The sequence below is a fragment of the Syngnathus scovelli genome, chromosome 13 (assembly GCF_024217435.2).
Source record: "Syngnathus scovelli strain Florida chromosome 13, RoL_Ssco_1.2, whole genome shotgun sequence".
NCBI lineage: Eukaryota > Metazoa > Chordata > Actinopteri > Syngnathiformes > Syngnathidae > Syngnathus > Syngnathus scovelli.
The window spans coordinates 11,704,758-11,717,128 of record NC_090859.1 but is presented as its reverse complement, the minus strand read 5'-3'; the positions used below and the strand labels follow the sequence as shown (position 1 = coordinate 11,717,128).

General features: G+C 45.0%; 2 protein-coding genes and 2 long non-coding RNA genes across 6 annotated transcripts; 2 read left to right on the top strand and 2 right to left on the bottom strand.

The window, feature by feature from the left end:
- Positions 1–31: 31 nt before the first annotated feature.
- On the top strand, positions 32–7,003 carry dhx29 (DEAH (Asp-Glu-Ala-His) box polypeptide 29). 3 transcript variants are annotated; one of them, XM_049737889.2, is made up of 29 exons: positions 32–313; positions 475–548; positions 613–726; positions 796–925; positions 984–1,120; positions 1,186–1,326; positions 1,436–1,562; positions 1,637–1,795; positions 1,913–2,090; positions 2,168–2,288; positions 2,354–2,740; positions 2,807–3,073; positions 3,148–3,291; positions 3,359–3,535; positions 3,607–3,747; positions 3,841–3,985; positions 4,343–4,463; positions 4,526–4,610; positions 4,684–4,772; positions 4,860–4,988; positions 5,090–5,165; positions 5,240–5,464; positions 5,539–5,675; positions 5,740–5,830; positions 5,890–6,171; positions 6,239–6,370; positions 6,514–6,610; positions 6,685–6,784; positions 6,856–7,003. In XM_049737889.2, the coding sequence occupies exons 1-28, from the start codon at positions 139–141 to the stop codon at positions 6,738–6,740; spliced, it is 4,137 nt and encodes a 1,378-aa protein (XP_049593846.1). In that variant the 5' UTR covers positions 32–138; the 3' UTR covers positions 6,741–6,784; positions 6,856–7,003. The 3 variants fall into 3 exon arrangements, with proteins under 3 accessions (XP_049593846.1, XP_049593847.1, XP_049593845.1); XM_049737890.2 differs by having other exon boundaries at positions 6,685–6,741; positions 6,856–6,975; XM_049737888.1 differs by lacking the exon at positions 6,856–7,003 and having other exon boundaries at positions 6,685–6,849.
- Positions 4,621–6,985, bottom strand: LOC137840836 (uncharacterized). Its single transcript, XR_011087938.1, has 2 exons — positions 6,880–6,985; positions 4,621–6,384 (listed from the first exon to the last, which is right to left on the bottom strand). It is a non-coding gene; the product is annotated as an uncharacterized lncRNA (long non-coding RNA).
- Positions 7,004–7,947: 944 nt separating the features above from the next.
- Positions 7,948–10,209, top strand: LOC125979594 (uncharacterized). Its single transcript, XR_007485350.1, has 2 exons — positions 7,948–8,192; positions 8,456–10,209. It is a non-coding gene; the product is annotated as an uncharacterized lncRNA (long non-coding RNA).
- On the bottom strand, positions 9,007–12,225 carry LOC125979580 (Golgi phosphoprotein 3). Its single transcript, XM_049737949.1, has 5 exons — positions 11,795–12,225; positions 11,263–11,394; positions 10,857–10,971; positions 10,618–10,778; positions 9,007–10,552 (listed from the first exon to the last, which is right to left on the bottom strand). Exons 1-5 carry the CDS (start codon positions 12,002–12,004, stop codon positions 10,289–10,291), a joined length of 882 nt encoding a protein of 293 aa, XP_049593906.1. The 5' UTR covers positions 12,005–12,225; the 3' UTR covers positions 9,007–10,288.
- Between the last annotated feature and the right edge of the window lie 146 nt (positions 12,226–12,371).

The window sequence follows — 12,371 nt, the reverse complement described above, 5'->3', positions numbered from 1 at the left end:
CGAACCTAATACGTCATCTACGGTAGCCGTGTGGCTCTAAAAAGGTTACACAACGTTCGCGACCTGAATGCGAGTGTGGTGTGGTTAAAAAAAATTTAGGCACGATTAAGGGTCATTTTTTTTACTGTGGGTGGCCGAATGGGTGGTAAGAAGAAGAAATCAACCCCACCGGTGGTTGCTGTCACCGCGGGTACCCCGGCGGCATCAGGCCGGGCTAGCGTTCCCACAGTCGGGAACGGTGCTACGGACGAGCCGAAGAAGCAACCGGGGAGCAGCAAGCTGAGCAAAGCAGCTAAAGAAAACAAACCTAAAGGTGATTTTAAATATCCGTTATATATATGTCATATATCTATGCAAGCTTATTTACTCTCAGGAAAGTGCCAAATATTAAAAACACTCCCAAGTCATGGGACTCGAGTCCCTCACCGGCACTATAATATTAATATAATATTAATAACTTGGTATAATTTGCAGGTCCAAAGACCTACAGTCTGACCAACACTGCCCAAGTGGATACAGGAGGTGTGACGGACAAATCCATCCTAAAAGTAAGTGGGATTGACACATTTGATGTGTTCTGATGCACCTCTTAATCATGCGTGTCCGCTTCAGGTTTCCATCCAAGCAGATTTGGAGAAAAAGATCATAAAGCTGATCAATGACTTCCGGCAGGAGAATGGCGACAAAGGGCCAGTATCGGGGAGACTCACCAATAAGAAACTTTTGGTGAGCCTTATTGCACGAACCAGAAATCACCAATTTTTCCATAACAATCTGCTTTTTTTGCACATTTAGGATTTGTACACAGCCCTGCAGAAGTTCAACTTCAAGCGGGAGCATATCGAGGAGGCCATGAAGAGCAGCGTGCTCTACGGCGGCGATCTCCACTCTGCCCTCGACTGGCTCTGTCTGAACCTTCGAGATGGTAACATTTTAAATATATGCTTTGAGGTCCTGCTCTGTGTAACATGTTGAATTTGCAGAGGAGCTGCCCGAAGGTTTCAGCCAGCAGATGCAGGAGGAGAGCCAGAGAAGCAGGCCTAGGTTCCAGCCTCCTGTGCGACCCCGAACTCCGAGCCCTGAGTTACCCAAAACGCCCCCTTCCAAAGACACCAGCAAGGTGTGGAGTTAATTTTAAAAACAAGAGGGAGTCGTGTCATGCCAAAACTTTTGTGTGTATTCCAGGCATCCATTAAAGATGATGACGCTCGCATGAAGGACTGGATCTTAAGATACGCCGAGCAGAGCAGTGATGACGAGGAGGAGGAGGGTGAAGGAGAGAAGATCTCGCAACGCAACCCGGAACTGGACCAAAAGTTTGATCCGGTATACAAAAACGATAATCGTAATCATATTTATTCTTGGAGGTCACTGCTAGTCTTTCCATAATAAATATATTCAAATTTGAATTAAATTTCTATTTTTTAAATTCCAGAACGACAGATATTTGATCTTGACTGCTCAGTTGTACGACGCTAAAGAAATGGCAATGGCGGCCAAAACCAAAGGAGACAAGGCGGCCCAGCGAATGGCGCAAGACAGAATTCGCATCATACAGCAAGGTTCCTAATATTTTGCTGTGCTTTTCAACTATTTTATGAAATAAACCTTTTGGATTTTTACCCAAATGTGTTAGAAATGAAGCCATTAGAGTCGCACCCCGTATTCAACCCTGCCATTAAAGTGGTGGATGCACCCCAAAAGGAAAAGATGACGCCTTCTGGCAACCAGGACAAAGATGAAATCGGTTTCCAATTGTTTGAAAAGGCCGAAAAAGAGGCCCCGGCAGACAAAGGTACAACAAACCCACAAATGTAAATACTAGACTTGTTGTGAATCAAACTATTTATTTATTTTTATTTTATTTTATTTAAATACTCTGGTGACCATGTTCCCACATGTGCCCTCACAGTCACGCAACAAAAGAAGAAGAACGAACCAAAGGACATTCGTAACTTTGACTACACGGCACGCAGTTGGACAGGCAAGTCCCCAAAACAGTTCCTCATCGACTGGGTGCGTAAAAATCTTCCCAAGAGTCCTCCGCCGGCCTTCCACAAAGTTGCTGCAGGCAGATACTGGAGGTGCAAGTAAGGGATTTTATTTTTTTTATGGTATCTTCATCGGTGTTGATGGCGTTACATTAAATTTTGGTTATTGACTTGAGGGTACGCGTTCAGAGGATGGAGGACGTCTTGGAAGTTTGTCCCACCATCCTGACTGAGGACAGCATGCAGGCTCAGCATTTGGGCGCCACCTTAGCACTCTACAACCTGGTGAAAGGACAGGTAGAGCTTGAAAATAAGCAAATCAAAGTATTGGGACTTCATTTAATTTATCTTCATATCTTTAGTCGGTGCACCAGCTCCTCCCCCCAACCTACCGGAACGTGTGGCTGGAGTGGCGGGACGGAGAGCAGCAGCAAAAGGAAGAGACTCGCAGCGCCGCCAACAAGCCCCGAGACCAGTTCATCGCCCGACTCCTGACCCGCCTCAAGCAGCAGCAGCACCACCACGGGCTCGAGTCGCAATCCGACAGCCCCACCTGGCTTAGCGCTGACGCGGATGAAGAAGCGGAGGACTCCTGGGAGAGCCTTGCCACCCTTGATATCGTGGAGAAAGGGGGAGGAGATGTGGAGGGGAAGAATGAGGGAAGGGGGAGCGAGCAGGATGAAGCGCTGAGGACGGCAAGAGGACTCCTCATGAACCTCAGGACGTCCCCTCTGGCTCTGAGACTCCTGGTGAGACATGGAGATAAAAGTCCACACACCCCTGCTAAAAAATAATTTTTTAATGTGTCCTTCAAGGCGGACCGGGAGCAGCTTCCCGTCTTCCAGCAACGCCAACGCGTCCTGGAGGCTTTGCAGCGCCACCGTGTGGTGGTAGTGGCCGGCGAGACCGGCAGCGGCAAAAGCACGCAGATCCCGCAGTTCCTCCTTGACGAGCTGCTGCTCTCTGGCGAGGCGGCCCGACCCTGCAACATCGTCGTCACGCAGCCCCGACGGATCTCCGCCATGAGTCTGGCCTGCAGGGTCAGCCAGGAGCTCGGCTGCCAGGACGGGCCAGGGTCAAAGGTCAACTCTCCTTTCTTGGCTGTTAGCTTCTTTTTACACTTGAATCCTAAATTATTATTTTTTTATGTCTTCAGTCGTCGCTGTGCGGCTACCAGATCAGGATGGAGAACCAGTCGGGCGAGTGGACTCGCTTGTTGTACTGCACCACCGGAGTTCTGCTGCGAAAGCTCCAGCACGACAGACACCTCAGCAATCTGACCCACATCATCGTGGACGAAGTAACGCAAACGCCGCGGCAAATCCTCTCGATTGTCACGACAAACGACTGACGGCAAATTCACGCAGGTGCACGAGCGCAGCGTCCAGTCCGACTTCCTGCTCACCATCCTGAAGGACGTGGTCTCCAGGCGGGCAGACCTGCAGCTGATCCTCATGAGCGCCACCGCCGACTGCCACAAGTTCTCAAATTACTTCAACCGCTGCCCCGTCCTCAACATCCCGGGACGGACTTTCCCCGTGGAGGTGAGCAGAGTCCATCATGGGGTCCAATTTCTTTATCTTGTGTGTCAGTTAGCATCATGTTCTGCTTTTAGGTCTTCCATTTAGAGGACATTGTAGAGGAGACAGGCTACGTCCTGGAGAGGGACTCGGAGTACTGCCAGAAGGTCCTGGAAGAGGAAGAGGAAGTCAGTGTTGCCATCACACAAAAAGGCGGAAAGACATTACAGCACCAGGTCTGCCATTGTTAGCTGTGACGCTAGCTCAGATTGTCTACTAAAAAAGTCGAAACGTCTAACGTGTGCATCTCGGTTCGGGTCGTTCCTCAGGAGGTGATCGTGAGGGACTCGTCGTCATGCTGGGATTTAGGTCCCGACTTGGACCACTTCAGCAGCAGGACTCGCCAGGTGCTGCAGTACATGAACCCCAACAAGATCAACATGGACCTACTGGTGGAGCTCATCAGCTACCTCGGTACCTAATTTAGTTCAATAATAGTGTTTAATTCTTTGAGGATGAAAAAAAAAAGAAATGTTGAATTTAATTTTAAAAAACAAAAACTCAACCTGCCTTTATTATTAATAGGCAACGAGTCAATCACCAAAGGGGAAAAAACAAATAAAAATGTACCTATTATTTTTTATCATTGAGGAAAAATGTAATTTAAAAAAATAAATTATTTTTTATTATTGAGCAAAAATATCATTAAAAAATAACTTACCTATTTTAAAAATGATTACCAAAATTTATTTTAAAGTATTAAAAAAAAAACACATTTATTTTTAAGACACAAATGTAAATTTTAATAATTTTTTTTGCGGCTGCTTGCAGATAAAGCTCCACAATTCACAGCACTAGATGGCGCTGTTCTGGTCTTTCTGCCTGGTCTGGCTCACATCCAGCAGTTGTTTGACCTGCTGTCCTCTGACAAGCGCTTTAAGGACAAAAATAGGTGATGCAGTTTGAAAAAAATCTAAGCCACAATTTTTTTAACGCTAAAAATGTATCTTAAAGGTACAGGATTGTCGCACTGCACTCTACCCTGTCATCGAAGGAGCAGGCTGCGGCTTTCACGGTGCCCCCGGCTGGCGTCAGGAAGGTACTGGACCTTGTAAATAACATTTAATTTCAATATGAGCTGTCCAAACCATGCTTTTTTTTTTCTTTTTTAGATTGTGTTGTCCACCAACATTGCAGAGACAGGCGTGACCATTCCCGACGTTGTGTTTGTCATCGACACGGGAAAAACCAAAGAGAACAAGTAAGTCAAAATAATTGTGCCAGTACGAATGTGCACAGTATCCAGTATTTGGAATACAATGTGTATGATTTGCCATGTGTGTTTTAGGTACCACGAAAGCAGCCAGATGAGCTCCCTGGTGGAAACGTTTGTGTCCAAGGCTAGCGCCCTCCAGAGGCAGGGCAGAGCAGGACGTGTCCGCAATGGCTTCTGCTTCAGACTCTACCCCAAGTACAGGTAAGCTGAGGAAGATTACGTTATAAATGGCAAAAAAATATAAATACAATGTTCTCTTTATGATGGATTTTTTTTTTCTCTCCAAATGTGTTTTTCCTCAGATTTGACTCATTTATGGAATACTCCATTCCAGAGATACTTCGAGTACCCCTAGAGGAGCTCTGCTTGCATATTATGGTAAAACAAAATGGTGGTTAAAAAAAAATCATATGATGTCCTTGACTGATGTGATTTTTTTTTGTCTTGATTAGAAATGTGAGTACGGCTCCCCGGAAGAGTTCCTGAGCGGTGCTCTGGACGCCCCGCAGCCTCAGTCGGTGATGAACGCCGTAAACCTGCTGCGGAAGATCGGCGCCTGTCAGCCCGGCCGCCACCTGCTCACCCCGCTGGGCCAACATCTGGCCAACCTGCCTGTCAACGTCAAGATTGGCAAGATGCTCATCTACAGCGCCATCTTGGGCTGCCTGGAGCCCATTGTATGAACTTCATTTTGACTTTTTTCAACACGGTTGACGTCGGTAGGGTTAAAAAACAAACTTTACGTTTCCAGGCGACCATTGCGGCGGCCATCACGGAGAAGTCTCCTTTCTCCACGCCCATGAACAGGAAGGAGGAAGCCAACCTGGCCAAAGCTGCGCTCGCATTGGCCAACTCTGACCACATGACCATCTACAACGCATATCTCGGGTATTTTACAATCATGGAATAATTTGTTGATGAAGTGATGACTCATTTTTTTTCCACTGTTTAGCTGGAAGAATTCCCAAAATGAAGGATACAAAGCAGAAATGTCCTTTTGCCGGAAACACTTCCTCAACCGAGCCGCTCTTGCCACTATAGAGGTAAAAAAAAAGCGTCTGATAAACTCACCAGCATAGCTAAATATCGGAACACGACGCAGGACGTGAAGCAGGAGCTGATGAAGATGATGGAGCAGGCGGGCTTCTGCTCATCGCGGCCACCTCGGCCCTCCGCGGCGTCCAAACCGCCGGCGTCGCTACTGGCGGCGGCGCTAACGGCGGGGCTGTACGACAGCGTGGCGCGGCTGTTGTGCGTCACCTCCGTGGACGTGCTGGAGCGAGTGGCGTGCTCGGCCGAGACGCCGCAGGGTCGAGCGCAGGTCCACCCGTCGTCCGTCAATCGAAACCTGCAGACGCACGGCTGGCTGCTCTACCAAGAGAAGGTCTGATGTTGATGATTATTATTTTGATATGGTTTAATATTAATAAGGGTGTTTAATTTGGCTTCAGGTGAAGTACACCAAGATCTACCTGCGGGACACCACTCTCGTATCTCCGTTCCCCATGCTGCTCTTTGGAGGGGACATCGACATTCAGCACAGGGAACGTCTCATCACGCTGGACGGATGGATGCACTTCCAGGTCACATTTTCATTCTTTCCCAGTTAAAACAAAATTAAATTTAAGTTAGAATATATGCTAAATAGTCACTAGCTGAACTTTTGGTAACCCTAACCCTTTTCTATTTTGGTATTATAATTTAATTTTGTATATTTGCTTCGTAGGCTCCCGTACGCATCGGCGTGATCTTCAAACACTTGAGGAAGCTTCTGGACTCATTGCTGGAGAAGAAGCTAGAGAACCCACGCATGAATTTAGAAGGTAAAACCCAAACACTGTCCTCGCCAGATATATATATCTTAAATAAATCTTTTTTTTTTTCTTCATTTGTCAAGGTGAGAAGACAATCCAAATCATCTTGGAGCTGATTAATTCAGAGAACACTTCGTAATGTATGAATGAACAGCTGGTGCTCACTAAAGATTTTCAATCATGGTAATAATAATCACGTGAGGAATTGTCATTGCAAACAGTTGTCGTAATAAAATATTTTTTAATCATTTCAGCGTGCTCAAGTGAGTTCTACTCACCAACTGGTCATGATGACGCATAACCGTGTTTACCTCCTGTTATGAAAGATCAAGAGTGGTAATAAACCAGACGATGGAATGAGGAAATGAAAAAAGGAACCATGAAACTGAAACTAAAACAAAACACAATTTGCGTAGCATATGTAAAGATCTACTCATAAATTCCATTCAGCAAATTTAAAAGGAAACTGTAGTCTCAAATCCTTTCATTTGCTTTGATTTGTAATCAAACAATACATAAAAATATGAAAATGGAGAGTGATCATTTTCACATGACCTCATGGTCATATGACTGGGGCGGAACACATCTGTCATTTCACCGCAACAACCTTGTTTCCTTTAAATCATCACATGAAGACCTGCCGTACTTGTTTTCCCATCATCGGGTGGTTAAATTTGTATTTATGTAATGGTTCAATTCCAGGAAACAAAATTAGATCCAATTGAACTGTAGATTATAGTCTACAAATACACTGTACAGGATCATTATTATCTTTTAAAATGGTGGTTTTATTCAGTATCAAAGCAAGAAACCTGTTGAAATTAGGATGGTCTATTTAACTATCATTATTATGCCATTTTGTTTCTTCAACAAAACCAAGTTAATCCAATTATAATCTACTGATTTATATTTATATTGTATACAATATAAACATAACAATCACAAAAATAATTATTATGTTGTATTTTTTTATTTTACAACTATTACAATTAATTTAATCAGTCAAGAATGAGAAAATGTATAAGAAATAACTCTCAGTATTATGCTGATAAGAAAATGCTAACCTAATAATATTCTACTGTAAAAATAAGTGAAGAAGGACTTTAAAATATGTTTCATCATTAAATGCTACAAATAAATCTTGCAAGATGTTCATTATTTTCAAAATCATGTGACATTTGGAAACCAAAACTGGGTGGTAACTTGGCAGGCTACCGCGTCATAACGTCACCGGTAAACACGAAGACATAGATCTATATCAATATCATCTTTGAGCAAATTCGCCCTTGCTGGTATACGTAAAGTGCAGCAGCCATGTTGAATGTGTCACATCAGCCAGTCAAGGCATTAACATGGCGGACATGCTGACGTTTCGTAAAATTACGCGGCAACGGTGATCTATGTATCCTCGTGCATATGTCTATGGTGCATACGGAGGAAATTCCCTTCCCTTGTCCTGACGTCATCACAGCTATATAAACTCGCAGGCTATAATTTGTCATTTACGTTCGGTATTATCCGTGTGTTGACTTTGAAACTCGCGATTTATTGCTCTTGTTACCTTTGACGGAGACAAATATGTCAGGCCAAGGTAAGTATTATTTACTCTTTTTAATGAGGTTGACATTATTTAATGTACATATATTATCATGGTTTTAGTATTAGTTTTTTTTTATTTGAAATTTTCATTTCATGAATAACAATTTAAGCGGGTGACTTGATTCTTTAACACTTTTAATACTAGTATTTTTGGGCCAAACGTTTTTGGGGTTATATATTTATAATAATTCCTCCTGATTTATTTCCCACTCTACAATGAAATCTTGACTCAAATCATTTTCTAATCTCTTCCAGCATTGACAAGCGGCCCTCCTAAACTTCCGCCCTCCCCAACTGTCAGCATCGGCCGAGAGCTACGCCACATGGGTGACCAACTCTACTGGTGCTGCTGCCTCTTGAAGGCCCTGACCAAGGACCACAAGCCTCTGGACAAGTCGAGTGGTACCTGATGAGGTGACAAGGGCTTCGCAGAGGATGTACGCAGAAAATGATGGAAAAAAAAAATCTGTTGGATGAGCTACCTCGGAGGTTCAGAGGTTGTGGATGCCTGATTGGGAGGCTCGGCGGCGGAACGTGATTCGCCAAAGCTGGAATGGGCCATCCCAGGACCAGTCTTCACCTGGTGAGAGGATTTTCCATCCAGATCACCACAGAGGAACATTAAATAATCCACAAATGATCATCCAATATATTCACCATTTGCAAAAAATAAAAACAACATATTTTGGGTTGTATGTTGTGCAGCTGTAAAGAATAAATGAAGAAAACTACTAGTTGGCACTCTGGGTGTTTTTTTTTTGCAAGTATCTATTTCTTATTAAAGAAAGCACCAGAGCAAGATGAGCTAAATTCAGGCACTTAAAGAATCCTTTACTTTATTTTTATGTGGTAATACAAAAGCATACAGAGGAAAGGAGAGATCCCTTTTTTGTACAATTCCGTAAGCTCGTACACATAAAACGACTAATAATCATTAGAATTATTACACAGAGGACGACGTTGTCTTCTTCTGGAGCTACATCTGCCTGTTGCATGCAAACAGCCCTCCCTGCCTTCTTTCACCTTTGGGTGTTGCTGTGCGGGAATGGAAGAACCTAAATGCCACCAAACAGATGAAAATCCTTTTTGTTGTTGTCTGCCCTGCACCATAACGAAAACAAAACGATGAGGTCCCTTATGTTGATCTTAACTTGATTGGGCCTGTGTCTAGAGATTATGGTTGATTACGTAAAAAAAAAAAAAATTGACCAAGTACAAAATAAAAGTACAAATGTTATCATAAAGACGGTAAATGATCCATTTTTTTTAAAACACTGGGTCTGCTTTGACCTTTTGCTGCTTTGTGGAATGACTCACTTGTCATCTGTAGCTGCATATAAAATATTTTACTTTTCTCAATCACGGAGCGGGTTGAACCCCTCCCCATATTTTAGGGCAAGCTACAAAGCTGTGCAAAAAATACTTGATAAATGGCAAACTACTAGAAGAACAAGCAGATGAGGACACCCAATTGTGTATCTCGTCAATTGCCGGGAGAAAGAAAACAGAATCAAATGATAAACGTGTATCAGGAAGCGGCATCGTGGAAAAAGGTCTTCAATGGAAAGCCAGTGAGAGCATTAATTGGAGGTCAAAGGTCAATGTAGTCGTACAATCAATTCAGGACACAATTTAGTAGCACAAGATAGCGCCCTACTTGTACTAGGACGAAGAGCCAACGAGAACATTGACCTTAAGCTCGACAAAATGTTCAAACGGCTTTCCCAAGTCATGTTTGGCTGAATGTTCTGCATGGGAGCAGGAAGATGACGCTTCCTTCATAGTCACCATGGCAACAGCGGCCATTTTCTTCCTCCGTGTGTATTGTGTGTAGTGTCCGTTCCCAATTAAATCAGGTGAAGCCCACCACCAATGAAGATTGCACTGGGATACAAACATCAACATTGACCGCACAAAATGGCTCCCCCTCCCAACCCCGGCGACCTGAATTGGATTGTCTCTTTAGAGTCTCGTTTGAAGTCCTTCAGTAATAATTCAGGGTCCAACTGCATCGCTCGCTTTGAGAAGAAAAAAAAAAAAAAATAGAACGGATAAGCAAAGAAAAAAACAAAACTGTGTTTTTCCTCTTCATTTGGTGAAGGCGGCCACCACGGCCCACATGAGTTCATTGGCGCCCGGCTTGGCGCTCTCCTTCTCGGGCTCCAGCTCCAAGAGCGTGTGCACTCTCTTCATGCCCAGGTCGTACTGCTCGTCGTGGAGCGGCGCGAAGGCGTTCTCCAGGACGTCCGACGAGTGCGCCAGCAGGATCAGAGACAGCAAACGCTTGTCCATGCGGTGAGGGTCGTTCACCCACTTCTCCAGAACAGAGTCCTGGACCTTCTTCACCAGCCGCTGACCACAAGAAAAAGACATTTAGAAGGCTTTCAAGAGGTTTGCTGTTTAGTTTGTTTTTGCACCTGTTTGATGGTGCTATTAGTAAGCGGATGGGTAGTCATATCGAAAAGCAGGAAGTTCTGTTTCTCCGTGGTGAGGACGCCTTTCTCAACCAGGTTTTTGGCCAGTCGTTCCCGGACGTTACGCAGCTGGTAGTGCAGCTTAAAGGGACTCCAGGTCTCTCCTGAGAAGCCCATGAGATAAAACAAAAGAGTCAACAACAACATTTTGGTCTAAATCTTTTTTTCATCCTCCATCTCACCGCTCAGTAGCTCTATCCAGCTCTGCACCGTCTCGGGAGGCTGCGTTTCCTTAATGTGCTTCAAAGCCTCATCCAGAAGCACGTCTCCGGTCGGAGCATCGGACTTGCAGATCACCTTAGCAAACAAATAAAAAAAAATGGTGACTAGCATATTTGTACAAGGTTGCTCCTATCCTGGCTGAGCAGGAACAACTTGGTCTTTGTACGTCACGGCCACACAGAGACTCTCAGGCGTGACAGAACATGGCAGATTGGCCGATATGGCAACATAGTAGTGTCTCTGCAGACTAACCTTTGAAAAAGATGAAACTTCAAATACCAGAGGTGTCAAAATGATCATTTGGAGTCCAGATCGTTTGGCTGGAGCCTTTGTTATGGCATTAAACAGTTGGTGATAAACCCGCACCTTTCTGGAGAGCAGACTTTTCCTCCTCATGCCGCAGGCCTCCAGCTGGAGCCTCCCCCGGAGAGCCAACTCGACGAGCATGCAGCCTCGGAGGCCAGACGAAATGCAGTCGTTCCAGAAGGACGTGTAGCCCTGAAGAAGCGTTCGTTGGGATTTGGAGGAGGCGAAAGGGATGAAGGCAAGGAAAAGGGCGGAAGAAAAAAACAAACACCGAAAAAAAAAACAGGTCTTCTCGCTGACGTGTTGATTAAGCGAGAGAAAGTCACGTAACCAGTCGCAAGTTGTATTTAAAGTATCAATGTGAGATATTTCAAAGCGAATTTAGGTAAAAAACACAATGTGAAGTTTTAAGGCCCTGTTGTCACGGTTGATGGTACTAGCTGTCGTTGGGAGAGAAAAAAAACAACGAAGATAATGCTAACAACGAAGATAATGCTAAAGTTAGCTTTGTTGACATTTGCTAACGTCCCGTTAGCTCGCGAAGCTAACTAAAAAGCCAGTTGACGGATTTGATGAAAAACAAGCAACTCACCTCTCGGTCCTTGAGGCCCAAGAGCAGCACCTCCTCCATGAGCGTGAGTCGGGTCTCCTTCGAGTCCCCCTTGTCGTCCTCGTCCTCCTCGCCGCGACGCGCTTCCTCCTCATCCGCGTCGGGCTCCTTCTCCTTGTCGGCGGCGGCGCTACGTGTGGCCTCGGTTCGCCGCTGGACGAGGCCCGAGTTTCTCTGCGTCAGAGAGGACATGTCTGGCGCTGCGAAACGGTCCGATCCGGAGAAAAGTGGATGCCTCGAGCGAGCGGGAGGCCGCCCAGCATGTACGCCGAATTGGACAAGTGGTGGAATCTGTGTGGGGAGGCGAATGGAGACGGTCGGTGTTGGAAACGTTGATACTCAGACTTCAGATTGGAGCTTCTTCTTCGGGTTACTCAGTCTACTTCCTGATCCAGCCAACATGGTGGAGAGGGCGGGGAGTGACGTTGTTGAATGCTACCATGACGGAACCTGAACGCATCATTGTTGCCTTCAAGAGCGTCAGAAATGCTAAGAAGTAAAGATAGATGTTATTACGATTGCGATTTGATTTGTGATTATTTTCTAAGGTTATCTTCTT